This window comes from Amblyomma americanum, chromosome 1, assembly GCF_052857255.1.
Source record: "Amblyomma americanum isolate KBUSLIRL-KWMA chromosome 1, ASM5285725v1, whole genome shotgun sequence".
Classification (NCBI taxonomy): domain Eukaryota; kingdom Metazoa; phylum Arthropoda; class Arachnida; order Ixodida; family Ixodidae; genus Amblyomma; species Amblyomma americanum.
Window position 1 is genome coordinate 252,904,721 of NC_135497.1, and position 14,635 is coordinate 252,919,355.

At 39.2% G+C, this 14,635-nt stretch overlaps 1 protein-coding gene across 2 annotated transcripts in view; it reads right to left on the reverse strand.

Moving 5' to 3' along the window:
- Nucleotides 1-9,426: 9,426 nt before the first annotated feature.
- The window catches only part of LOC144114932 (uncharacterized), a 39,554-nt gene continuing 34,345 nt past the window's right edge, over nucleotides 9,427-14,635 (reverse strand). Inside the window, exon 10 of one of the 2 annotated variants that reach the window (XM_077648961.1) lies at nucleotides 9,427-13,316. In XM_077648961.1, the coding sequence (XP_077505087.1) occupies nucleotides 13,086-13,316 (231 nt within the window). In that variant the 3' untranslated portion in view covers nucleotides 9,427-13,085. The remainder of the gene's footprint in view (nucleotides 13,317-14,635) is intronic. The other variant, XM_077648962.1, reaches the window with a different exon arrangement.

Consider the following 14,635-nt stretch of genomic DNA (forward strand, 5'->3'; position numbering starts at 1 on the left):
TTCACATTCACAATGCCTTAACTTTCATTGAACACATATGCTCACAAAGAATAATAACTATGCTGTCAGAAGTTCCCTACCAAAACTGGCAAGCTTTTGGGTGACAGATGTAGAAGGAAAGAAATTAAAACATCATGGCAGAGTGTAAATTCACAGTTAGCCTCTTCATGCAAGGAGGACTAACAGTACCTATCCATACTCTTCAAGAGCCACAGAAATTATTACACAGTACTTTCCTTGGCACAAGGACGAATGATGCACTGGCCACCATTACAATGGTATAAATAGTTTAAGCTTTTTCCTTACACTGTGCGGGTAGTGCAAAGGCAACAAATTTTACCGACAACAAAAAAATGTGTTTTTAATCCAGTTAAACTCTGCCATAGCACGTCTTAGTAGCCTGCAGAGAAAAGTTTACATATGTTTCAGCCCTTGAAGGGCTAGGAATTCCATTTTAATATTGCAATCCTATATACCAGTGAACAAACACAATAAGACATTGTAAATTTACAATTTTACTATAAGACCAAAAGTTAAAATGCAAGATACAGCATGCAACTCATTTTTGGGTATAGACCTTTGTGCAGATCATTAAAAGCACAAATGCTGCTTGAAATAGTAGCTTGGAGTGCATCTGTAGAGATTTCTATATATATATATATATATATATATATATATATATATATATATATATATATATATATATATATATATATATATATATATATATATATATAATGCAATCAGACTTAGCAGGCTTCATGTATGTGACATCCAGAACAACTTCATAGGTAAAAAATGCAAAGTTATTCTCCTAAAACACTGCCAGCTTCCTCAAATTAGTTTCTGAGCAACAACATTAACCTTTCCTCAAACCCATCTAAAGATATGAATGTTACACACAGAATTGCACTACATTAGAGAGAAGTTGCACTATTCCCAGGTTGATTTCTTGCATTTCCAGTTCTCCAAACAAAGCTAAGAACTGATATGGTACAGAGTTAGCACATTCTAGTGAATGGTCTCAGTGTGCAGCTTCTAAATGCATGTGAAGAATATGCTTTCCATTTGCTACAGCAGAACAGTGCTGCATTAAATCCTTGCTTGGAAAACACCCAGACCTGCCTTCATGTCAGACAACAGGCAATGAGGGGAAAGCCAGCTTAAGAATTATTGAACTTTCCAAATATTTGCCTTTGCTCACATTGTTAACATTCATCATGCCAACGATTATTAGAAATGTCAGACCAGAGGCTTATACTGACATAACATGGTAGTTGTTTCTTTGAAAACAAAGCTGTATTACTAAGGCGAAGGTGGCCTTTCTTTCAAGTTGCATACAATCACGAACAGGGAGTTTTGATGAGAAGACATCCAAAACAGGGCCTTTTTTTTCAAGCATAACGTGCCATATTTAATAGACAGTGCAATGAGAACTGTAATAAAATACTTCCCTGTTTTCTTTGCCAATATTCATAGCTAGAAAAAAAATATGATGCTAGAAAAAAAAATATGTTGCAAGTCCCATCAATTACTAGTTGGCAGTCCAATTTCACCAATTACTGAAAGTGGATTTTTTTCAGGGTACTCAAGAGTACAATGTAAAAACCACATGTAGCTTCTTACATCAGATACTCCTTGCAAGCATTAAAAAAAATGAATCTGCTTGTGTGCACCTTGATATGGCACACAGTAATGATCAATGAGGACTTCACTACAGTGGTATGTACTATACCGTAAGACACATTTTTCATAGGGGCTTCTAGCCTAAACAAGCTTTCCCTTTCTATCGTCAAAAATATTGACATTAGCTGAAATGGTTTTATGCGCCATATATACATAAATGATACGATCTCACTGCTATGTGTACCACTCCAAACTACAACCTGCGCATAATAAGCTTAATTTTTAGCTCCTCTAAACATGAGTAATGGACATTTAGCATTACCAAACCACGAATGGTAAAAACCATATTGCTCGCGCCTTCGCCTCATCACACAATCTTCACCTGTAGGTCTTCGAGGAAACATTATGCAACCTATACAATAATGTTAAAAAGCAAAGCAAAACAATACTACCCCGTAGTTTCATTAAGATACTGATGTGACAAAAGAAAGATTTAGTTTGTTGATGCAATTATGTGCAAGCACAATAAAGTGCAATAAGGGTGCTTATGTCTCGCCCATGAAACAGATATTAAAGCAAGCACAAAAGCTGCACACATGACAAGACAGTTGCATGAACTGTTTGTTCTGACTCGCCCACATGACAGGCCAAGAGCTCGATACTGACACTGATGTCATTACCAAATATGCTCAGCCAAAGAACGTACCAAATATGTGGCATTTACACCAGACATTTTGGTGTTTTTTAAATACTTCTCAGCAATTGTAAGCTTAAGAGATAAGAGTGATAAGCACTGGTAGCATGAAAACTTGAAAGGATTCACCTTGCTCTTTCAAACTGCCTTTTTTCCAGCTTCCTGATAAACCACCAACAAATACACTAACAAATAACTCAACAACAGTACAGTTACACTTGTTCCCTTTCTAATAACAGTACCATAGCTGTTATACCTCTGCCATACAAGCACATTTGTTGGTACTGATTGTATAATGCCTGTATATTTCTGGAAGTGGTGCCAAATGTTCAAATTTTAACTATTAAATGAGATTACCACTACATTGAAAAACCAACTAAACAGTTTTATCCAAGTATATAACATATAAGTAGGGCCTTTTGTTTGCAGGTTTTACTTTTTCTGGAATTCAAGGATAAAAATCAGGTGATTACTTTTTAGCTCAAATTCGAGTATAAATCGAGCTAGACAGCAAAATGTTCCATCTTTTGGGTTTTTTAAGGCCATTTTTTGCAGGAAAAGAAAGTTCACAATAAGCGCTCATTTTTGTGTAGGACATTACATCCCGTATTTTGTTGCTATTTCCAGAACAGAAACAATATGAAAAGGTAGGTTGCACGAAAAGAACTTTACCAAATCATATTATATATATATATATATATATATATATATATATATATATATATATATATATATATATATATATATATATATATATATATATATATATATATATATATATATTCTAAAACATACACCTTTCGAGCTTATCCTAAAATTGAGTTGCATCATAAATTACAAGTGTTTAAAATGGTTTAAAATCATTAGTTCACTGGAAACAACCCTCTCTGTTAAGCACAAGATATCCACTAATTTTTCTTCGGTGTCCTCAGCTTAGTGCACAGGAAAACTAAGTTCTACAGAAGCCACATTTGCAGGTTGAAATCAGGTTTAACCGAATTCTGGAAAAACCTGTTCATGGTTCAAGAGTCTGGTAAAATCAGGTTTTATGCAAAAACAAAAGGCTCTACATATAAGGTATCACAAATATATTGCTTAACAATTGTAAGCACATTCAGTATGAATACAACACCTGAACTTAAACACGAGTAAACAACTAAAAGTTGTTAACACTCAGGAGAATTGCCCTGGTTTCGGAAGTGTTCTCTAGGAACTCAGATAGTTGCCACCTTGAACATTACACTTATTTCAACCACATGCTATGGATCTACTCCTTATTAATTGGTACAAAGGAGTTTGATCTGAAATATATATGCACTACTGCCAGAGTGCATATTTCATGGACAAATAGACTGTGTCAAACTCGGTAGGATGTGAATGGCATTATTGCTAATGTCATTAAATTTGTGCATGTTGTACCACGTGAAAGCCACTGAAACTTGAGGCATTAAACACTTATTGCAATTAAATACCATGAACAACTTAACTTTTTGAAAGCTCAATATTTCACGAACTGGGCTAAAGTCGTGGTTTTGGGAACATTTTGTGGGCCCCAATTTTGTGAATAGAGATTGCAGCCCACATAGTGCTCCCTCTTTCACGTATATGTGCAAGCTTTCGGACTCTGCTAACAGATATCATGCACCACATTGTGGCACCAGCCATGACAGAAAACACTAATGACTGCTGCTCCTGAAAGAGAAAGTTTTTAGAAGTAATTCGAATTAGACGCATACAAAATTCTGCAACCTCAGCCAGCATGATTTTCTTTACAAACTTGTCTCATTCATGAGACGAATGCAGAACATAATTAACAAAAAGGCGTCACGAGCTCCGACACCTGTTGTCGCTGATTTCCAGAGATTTTCACTGAGGGGGCAAGGGTACGAATGAAGAGACATTTTCTTTTTTGTGTGTAATTAGTAGACATTTTTCCCAAATTCACAGGAGAAATTTTTCGTAAGTAGCATGCAATTTGCAAAAAATGCAAAAACTGGGTCCTTGCAAATACTTGAATATGCTAGTGGTTTTGATTAAAAAGATAGGCACAGCCATTAAAAATATAAATTTAATGCATAATGAAAAGAAAATGACAACTGCTCAATGAAAGTATAAAAATGACAAACCACACAAAATGTGCAATGGTACCTGTTATCCATGAGCTGTTATCACTTATCCAAAATGTTATGCAACCACCTTCATTTTTAACTAATTTGTCTCACTTTAAAATGAACTGTTTTCCTCACACACAAAAAAGAATGCCATACACGTATCCAATATCACCTTTTAAGGGAACCAAGTGTATCAAGCTTTTCTTCTTGATGCAAATTTTGCCCTTCATATACTAAGACTCTAATAGCCCACGTGAGGGAAAGCCCACTTGAGGGAAAGCCCACTTGTGGAATTTCTCATAAAGCTCCCGAAGGGGGACCAAGTAAAGGTGTCACTGGTAGGGCAAGTGAGTGAGTAAAAATCCCACCTACTGCATGGTGCACTGTAGCCTGTGCACCTCTGATGCGCGTGTAACACAAGGTGTGACAACGACAGGATCAGAAACAGCGCTAATTTAGACTGGGAGAAAGGATGACACACAAGGGCGAGCACTGTCCCAGTCTAAATTCGCGCTGTTTCTGCTCAGTATATTACCACCTCGCCCAAGTTTCTGTTTCAGATGACAGGAAGGCCCCTACCGCAAGGCAGAAAATATAGCCTGGCCACGCAGTTTCGGTTTCTGAGCTTTGCGCCAGACCCCAGCAACCACAGCTAACAGCCGCACATTCGCCAGCCATCCGAACCACGCTGCGCACCACTTTGGAGTGGTCATTTACTTTTATTTTTAGAGGCAGTATCGCTGTTCTGACACAAAAATCCGTTCCCCTCACCTAAGTCTGTATTGTCCTTAAAGCATGCCGAAACTGCGCGCTCATCATGGGCTGTTTGTGTGATGGAGTCTCCTCATTCCATTTTTGGAATTAATCAGGTTTTACTAGCCATGATGTTACTATTAGTTGCCAGTCATGTCATTTCATGGATTTCATTTTGTCACTCATCTTAAACAACCACACTACAGCTTGCAAATTGTTATCATATCACAATCAACCAGCATACATTTCTGCGCATGTCATGTTTTTGTATAGTGCTGGGCCAGGCTAACTTTGTTTAGTTTCAGTAGCAAAGTCCATACGCAATAAAAAAAAAAGGGGGGGGGGGATGTTTGCCCACTTATCTTTCTCAGCAAATATTTGTTCTGTATTGAATAGATATTTGATATTCGAAAATTTTAGTATTCGCACACCCTTATCAACAACACAACAGATGTGAACTTTGTGCTGTGGCTCTTATTACTCAAAACCTCAGTATCTCCCCAATTTTCTTGATTACACTCCTGATATGTCTAACCAACTTCACATAATCATAACATGTGATAATTTTCCCGTACAGTAGAATCGCTGTTTAAAACCATGTGAATTTCAATACAAAGCTTTAGCACTTGGCATAATGCTTTTGTGATAGCCAACTGGTGATAGCATTATTGTGATCATATTATTACCATCAAAAAGCATTATTGTTTTTGCTCCCACAGCAGTTACTTTCGTTCTAAATTATAACGCCCACAAGATTTTTTTTAGAAATGCTAATCTGAATTCCCTTATTGAAAATTTCTAGCTTAATGATAATGCAATTTTTCTGCCACAATAATGCTGAAATAATGGCAAAATATGTGTTAAGCATGATGAGTTTCCTGCCCCTGTATTCTATTGATTTCTTGTTCCTAGCAATTAAAAAAACTAACCTCCTTGGCACCTTAAAAAAAACTGAATTGTGAACATGTAGCAGCAAACCTACCATTCTGTGACACTAAAGCACATTTATTGCTACTAACATTCGTTCTCCGCTGTGTTAGTATCTTAATCTGTATGAGCTGCATACTTTCACACACAAAAAATCTGCGCATTTCATTTGCACATCATGCTCACTTCTCTGGTTTTGTTACTTCGTGAAAACTCGAGATAATATACCACCACATCCACATATACAAGATCTTATTGTCCCTGCTTTGCAAATGACCATAACTATAGTGCTTCCCTAGAATGAATTTTTGCACTTCAGGTTACAACCACAGACACCCATATTTTATGCATAAGTCAACATTTGATCAGAAGAGCAAGGTTGATGCCTTACTGAGGTAGCTACCTGGCTTTGCTAGTTTAACTCGATAGTGTGGAGGCCACAACAAGAAGTATGGCGAAAGAGCCAAATCACTTTGCATTGTCTTGACACTCCTTGCTACAGACAACACTCAGTCATTTTCAAACCAGTCTGGCCAGACAAGACACTGTGAGATGACATCTTGGAGAAGTATTAACCTGCTTATGATAGAGAGATTCAACGACAAAAGAAAAAGCAGGCATTTAGCAGCCATTTCCCTATTTTACAAGGTCAGTGCAAAACGACCATAGACATGAGCCATGCTCATTCAAAAACCCTTGCTTTAGCTGTCTGAATCAGCATTTCTACAGCCCACGCATGTCAGCACATGTGCTCTTTTTAGCTACATTAATAATAAAGAACAACCACGGTTGCAAGGAAAGCCTTCATAAAGAACATGCGTAGCTGAGATGTGAACAAAAAGATGAGAAAAAACCATATTAATCTGTGTAAATGCAAGAAACTTAATATGTAAACAAAAAACGTAATTAGTACAGCTCGAAATTCCACAAGAAAAGATGTTAATCTGCCTGCAAAGCAACCGTGTTGAAAATTTTCCACAGCCATTAAAAACACAATGCAGGAGTAACGAATTGACAAAGATTGCATGCATTAGCGATGTTTTCCATGCTGCTCTTGCATACAGAAAGGCAATGTTACACTGTCCCTGGCCCATGATGTGAAAAATTCCCTAATTATAACTAAAATAAAAGAAAGGCTGAGAGGAGGCATTACAACCACAAAAGCAGACTGCTAACACTCATTTTAGCACTCTGCCCACTTCTACAAGAAGGCTGGTCACTATCAAACATCATACAGTGGGGCAGTGCATATGTTATATGCAGATATAGCTTAGCAAACTATTGCATGAGTTAGGATTGCACGGCTTCATGCAATGATTTACACTAGTGATGTGCAAACATTTTAGGCTTCAAACATGAAATAAATATTTCTTGTTGCTCAATTTAAAAAATTTGATATTTGGTATTTTCAGTGATGGGACAATATTCGACTTTTTGGCACAAGCAAAAAGCGAGCTTGGTGCAGTTGCAAGTGCTTTTGGTGCAAGATTTAATACATATTTACACATCACATATGCTTCAAACACTAATTGTAGTGTTCAATCGGCTAGCAGAGCTAGCTTGAGTGTTTTGATGAGAGGCACCTGTAGCAAAATCCTGACAAACAATTTTCACAAATATTCTATTGAATGCAACTGCCTTCAGCAAAATGCGTTTAGCACACCTAGCCACTCCAGCTATTCAGCTTTTGAACTTGCTTAGCAGATCAGGTATGTTCTGGTAAAGCGAACTCGTGTCCATAACAAGGCAACCATGAAACTGAGACAGCTGCATAATGTCACCACTATAACATCTGACTTAACTGCACTTGCAATGAAGATACCCAATTTTTTTTCCTACTTGTACACGTGCAACCGTGCCTTTGTCACAATGACCATGCTCACACAGCTAAGTTGTTGGTGTGTCTACTTGTGCAGTGTGGCAACATCTAAGGGCTCTCACACTTTCACATCCAGCTCCTTCCACCATGCAGTTTGCTGATTCTGCTGATGTACATGTGCATGAGCTTGTCAAGTCTACTGCCCAGTGCTCCACCACAGTGAACTACCACTTAAAAGAATGTCATGTGAATAAATTTAGCAATGAAACAATCTTTTTGAAGAATCCCCCACAAAAATCCTATTTTATCTAATGAAAATGTGTTTAAGTTGAACGAATTTCAGCACACTGCTTCCAGGTCAGAATGGATAGTTTCGGCAAACATGCAACAATTTCGGACACCGCAAATCTGAAGGTGCACAGCTTGCAAACCTTCGCAGCGATATACTTTCACATGCAAAACTTCGTGATTCAGTTTGCTATGGCTACATAGCTGGCTTATAGCAAAAGCAGTAGCCAAACATATCGACTAGTGCACTTGTCTCACTCCCAGCCTCAGAAACGTGTTGAAGAAAGACCCGTTTCCAAAGTAAATGCAACTAAACCCTCAGCAAGATGGACAACTAATGTGTAACTAATGTGTCTGTAGAAGTTGAAAGCTTTTGCCGCCCGGCAGGCATCTGTGCCAAAAAATATGCATAAAACAAAGCCAAACTTGCTTAGCTAACAAAGTTGGCAATGGTGAATGCAAAAGTTCAGCACAAAATTGCTACATTATAGCTTCAAGTGCACTTGTGTGCTGTGTTTAGTTTTATGAAATAAATGCCTTAAGAAAACATCCGAATGCTTGAAAGTTACTTTAGTTCATCAGAATTAGTGACTGCATGCTCAGTGCTCAGTTCAATTCAGTAAACTTTCACTCAAGCGAACGTTTCCTTGAGGTCCCCTAAGTTCGTTCGTGAAGTGGCGTTTCACTGTACCTGTGCTTTATGCTGTGCATTCACACAGCAAGCACTATGTTTAAGTCCACCATTTACTTGCAACCATTCCTGCTGCATTGCTCTTGGCTGTGCAGCTATGAACAAGTGTAATCCACAACCAAAATGTGCTTATTTACCATCACACTACTTCAGTGCATTTTGTGCTTTGTAAGCAGCAAGGTAACTACTTTTCAGAGTAGGCAGTGCAATCCCACTAAATTTTTACTTCTCAAGGCAAAGCAGCATGAGTGGGAAAATGTGCACATCAGGTAATTCAGGGTAAAACACAAAAACATCAGAAAGACCACACTGGGAATTTCACTGCTGTAGCAGACACATGACAACTCTCTCCAGCTCAGCACTTGCCCCTATCATTACATGGAACTGAACTCGCTTTTCCTTACTTGTCTCTTTCTGCAGCAGTGGGCACCAAGCTTTAAAAATAGTTCTGAAACTGATTCAGTGCACAGAAGAAAAATTTTGCTTCTTCCTAGGTTTCGAGCGACATTTTTTTCTTGCCTTTCTTCCTGCTCTAGTGTGTGGCCATGCCTTAATGATCCATATGGCATATGTGCGGTGTAATTTTATCATAACATGCTATTTTAATTCAAGATGAGACAGAGGTTCACCTTGGCACGATTCATGTGGAAATTTCATTTCCGTATTACCGTACTATCAGTGACAAATGAAACACATAAAGAAAACCGAAATGCCAACACAATAACACAAACATGTAAGCTCGTGGAAAGGAAATATAAGCCACACTGATAACACTTCTAAAGGAGTGCCTTTGCACCTTCAAAGTAAAATGAACTTACTAGTATTGCGCTTCCCCAGGCTAAGATGTTCTCATTTTGCTATTCGTGTTTAAGCTGTGTTATTTGTGTTTTATCTGTTGCTAATAATAGATTTGCTGTTTGGACATCACACTATTTCTACACCAAATTGACTTTTTATTGCTGGAGTTCACCATGTTTGCACCATTCGAATAAGGTGCAGTATTATGAAGTTACATCTTGTTCCTTTTCGGAGAGCTACTATGAGCAATTTTCATTCTTACATTAGTTACTGAGCTCCATGTGCATCAAGTCTGTTATACAGCCACTGTCACAACAACAAAAGCTGTGATGCCCGTTGCCTCTCTAACTTTCTCACTTGTCCAAGTGAGCCTGAGCCACTGCGGTGGCTGAGTGGTTACGGCGCTCAGCTGCCGGCTCGAAAGACGCGGGTTCGATCCCGGCCGCGGCGGTCGAATTTCGATGGAGGCGAAATTCTAGAGGCCCGTGTACTGTGCGATGTCAGTGCACGTTAAAGAACCCCAGGTGGTCGAAATTTTCGGAGCCCTTCACTACGGCGTCTCCCATAGCTTGAGTCGCTTTGGGACGTTAAAACCCAATAAACCAAACCAAACCAAGTAAGCCTCCATTTCACTTATGTCTACTTGTAAACAGCACTACGTGCTGAGAAAAAAAGAATCACATCCTTTGACACTCTTTTCACCTCCACCAATTAAGAAATAGAAAATAGGCAATATTCTACTTGAGTTAAAAATTTTCCCATCTGCACATCACCGGTACACAATGCTCCACAGCAGCACTGATGCTTGCAAAAGGAATCATATGCAAACATAGCACACTAAGTTTTCCCTTCCAACAGTATCTAAAATAACAATCGAAAAGAGTTCTTTCAGTAACGAGGTATGAAGATAGACTCCTATAAAAGGAACAGCCCAAAATAAAGTGCATAACGTTTTTCACAATAAAAATGCAATGACCCCCCCTGCCATGTTAGGCTCAGGCTGCAGCCATAATATGTGCACCATAGACAGCTTCAAAAAATAAATGCTGATTAGGACATTCACAGAGGTTTAAATATGTGCTTGCACTACTCATCATCCCTCACTATTTTATTTCCTGGCCAAAAACGGCACCAATTTAGTTTCAAATAGTTCTGAATCACACCAAATTTAAAACACTAAGGCCAAATTAAAGTTGGCCTGTATCGATAGGTTACAACGTTCTAATCACAAAAAGGCCATTGTCATTAAAAACAGAGCTTTTATAACCTAGAAAAGACCAAAAAACGAAATACAGGTGTCACCCTCACCAGCCGATTTCGCAAGTGAAATAAATGCATGCGTCGATGCTGATTTATTTTGAGGCGTGGATCCCAGAGGCTATATCACCACCATTCACTTCTAAACAGTGGCAACACGTTCATTTCGGTAAGGACGTTATGAATTTTAATTGATGAATGAGAAGATATTTAAATTGAATTTTCTCAGCAATAAATGCGTCTCTTGCTGCTGGACAAATGCCAACATGCCCAGAAACAGTCAAATAATCAATTTTTACTGAGAATAATGTTTGCATAGAGTTATCCTTTCCATTTAATACCTAATAAGGTGACCTCTATGCACCATGTAAGCAGTATAAACGAACGTGGAATGGAGAGTAACGCAATGGGCAGAAGAATGTTGCACAATGGGTACTAATGCTTTTAAAACAAAAGAAGGGCTGATAAAGTAAAAGGTTAAAGAAATTACAACAGATTACTTCACCTCAACTGCAGAGTACTCCGTAACAACACTTCATCAGAAAAAAAAAATATAAAATGCTGTCAGTATAAGGCCACTCTTGTACCAGACACATCTCTGCACCTATAGGAAATACCAAACAAAATAGTGCAAAAAAAAAATCCACACCAATGCAAAATGACTAACAGACTAAGGAGCTGCACTAAGAAAGCTGCCTGCTAGAACTAACAAACTTGAGATTTCATGGCTAATCCCTCAGCTGCTTTGGATGAGCCCAGCTTGTCTGCAAAAGCATGGTAAACTGCCTTTTGGACGAACTAAGCTTGTACGCTGCACTTTCACTTTATTTCAAAGTTTTTGACGATGCAAGCCTCATTCCTGTTCCACCAAAAGATGGCAGAAAACTCTCACATCTGCAGTAAAAAAAAACAAACTTTTGGCAAAAAAAAGGGGGGGCAATTAAAGGGTTAATAAGAATTGTGCTAGAGCATGAATGCGGGAAAATGTAGCCTAAAATCCTCCCTGCGCCATCTCCGAGACTGCTCAAACACAATAAAACACTGACAGTTCACTGAGATCAGGAAGACTGTAGGTATAGAGGCCATATTGTAGAACAAGAATACTGCGGAACATCACTTCCAGCAAATGGCTACTGTATGGAGTAGCAAAACTGAGCACAGAGAAAAAGAAAAAAGCCTGCAGGCAAGCACATTTCCTGTCAACATCAATATGATGTTGCATTGATGTTGCATAGCTCTGAAGTGCACAAACATCAACTGAAAAGCTGATCAGTTCCCTGCATATTTCTATCGTGCCAAACTGCTGCCTTTCAATGGACCATGAATGTTTCTATGCTGACCGTGTCAACTGTGAATGATGGCCTCAATATTACAGCACCCATCTTGCCCAACTTAGCGAACCAACCTGGCACCCCTTCAGGAGCCAAATGCAAAATGCTACCCCTTTTTCTTGTTTCTGTTTCAAGACCTTCAGTACATGCAGAGGAAACTATTGGGTACACTGCATTAAGGAGTCATACTGGCAGAAATCTTGTAAAATCGAGTAACACCATTATTGTATTGAGGCATTGCATTGAATGTAGCATCACTTGAGTGATCGCATGACAATATGGCCCCCAGCTCTTCAAGAACAATAACTATCCTCAAGCCTGTAGTCTTCTTTAACAATTTTTGTTTTACAGTTCAAGCAAAGCAACTTCCTGTCCATCTCTGGTGGATAGGATGCTAGCAGAAAATCAAGACAATGAACAACAATGCTCCGAACACTTGTCATTAAGTACAATGGGGAACATTTACATATTTAGGTTTACACCATTGGCTGGCATTTGAGAAAACTGCCCACTATTTATAAGCCTTAGCATCACTTCTGAGACTAACAAGCGATATAAGTCACAACCATAGCAAATTGGGTGCAGCTGCCAACAGGTTGTTCACTCGCCTAACCCAAATGGTTTCCATTCTTTCACCCACTATTTTGTACTAGCAAACTGCCAGAATATCTTTCCCCAATGCATTTCAAGTCCCTTTGTTCGATGATTCTGCCATACTTGAGTGATGGGGTGCAGAGAAGAGCTTGATGATGCTGTCAACATACAAGACGAGCCCAGAGACAGAAAGAGGTTAAAAACAAAGTTCTGAAAGGCTGCACTTAGTGAGAGGCTTGAAACGTAGGTGCTCCTCAATGAACTGGCAGGGGCAGCGTGCCAGGGCACAATGGCGAGGAGGAGCTGGTGGACAGGGACCATCCTCAAATCCATCAGGATGCACAGGCATGTTGAGGTCCAGCCGCTTCCGAACAAATTCTTTCACCCAACGCTGGCTATAGCGCAACAGAAGCTTCTCAGCATACTTCTGCACAAAACATTCATACACAAGCACAAAGGCATAAGGCACCCTTTCATAATCACCGTGGTTTATTAGTACTTCGCACTTGAGCAGACATTGCTGAGGGCAAGTTGACTTTCAAACATTCCAAGAATCTATTCATAACATTTTACAATTCTTCCTCAGTAATTCACTGCAGGCAGTGCCCTTATAGCCAGTGCAGCTTGGGCTGTAATAAAGCTGGTTTCAGTTCATTTCCCTTTTCTTTGATTCAACGGTGTTAAAATATCCTGACAGGTGCTCTCTTATCAAAGAAAAATCTCATTGTTTCAACCTTAGCCCCTTCATGTGTCCTTAAATCAGCTGAAAGGAAAGATTATCGATTGCATAATTCATGATCAGGAGACCTATTGGAAGCCAAGTGTAAAAAAAATTATGCAATATTTTTCACATTTCAGCACATTATTAAACCGATAGCATTAGAAGCCTCATGGGAACAAAATGTGTTGTTGGTCATAAAATTTGCCCATTAGCTCGAGGGACTGACATCACTTCTGGGAAAGACATCAACAGCTTCCAATATTATCGCGTTGCCAACAAATAATGTAATCAGGTGTCTCAGCTAACTTCAGCCAAGGGTTAAAAAATAAATTAGAGGCAGGCGAGTGAAACCAGTTGTAGATCAGTGACAGTCACCTTGCGCACCACAGGCAATTTTTTGTTTCACAAATAATTAATAGTTTAATTATGTTTAATTATCTAAGTTAATAAATATTGACTTTAGACAACAAATTGTACTTTAAGAGTTGTCGAGCACCTTCACAAGCCCCCATGACAATGTAAGACAATGTAAGTGGCACGATGCTGCGGGGTTTCTGCCTTTCCACTTTGCTGCAGCTGCTGCGAAACTGGTTTGTTGCCTTTCCACTAGACTGCAGCAGACGCATTACCCTCTGTTCCACTTGGCTGCAGCCAGCGTGCATGGTTTTCGTGGCTACAGCTGCTGCAAAACCAGTTTTCTTCCTTCACCAGGACATTATCTGGCTTCACTAGGATACATAATAGCTTTTTTGCTAGTGGCCCACCTAGTGCTAGCACACAAAAAGGAAAGGGGCTTGTGCCACTCCCAGCAACGCCTTGTCTGTCATCCTCTCTATCTTCCCTCTTCCATTTCCCTATCCACTGAAAGCAGACAGAAGAATCTCTCTCTACATTTTGACACCTGCCAACCGTGGCAGCTAGCAGGTGGAGGAGGCTTCACTAGGACACATAATGGCTTTTTTGCTAGTGACCCACCTTATGGCAATGCACTCCACATGCCAACCATGGCAGGTGACAGGTGGAGC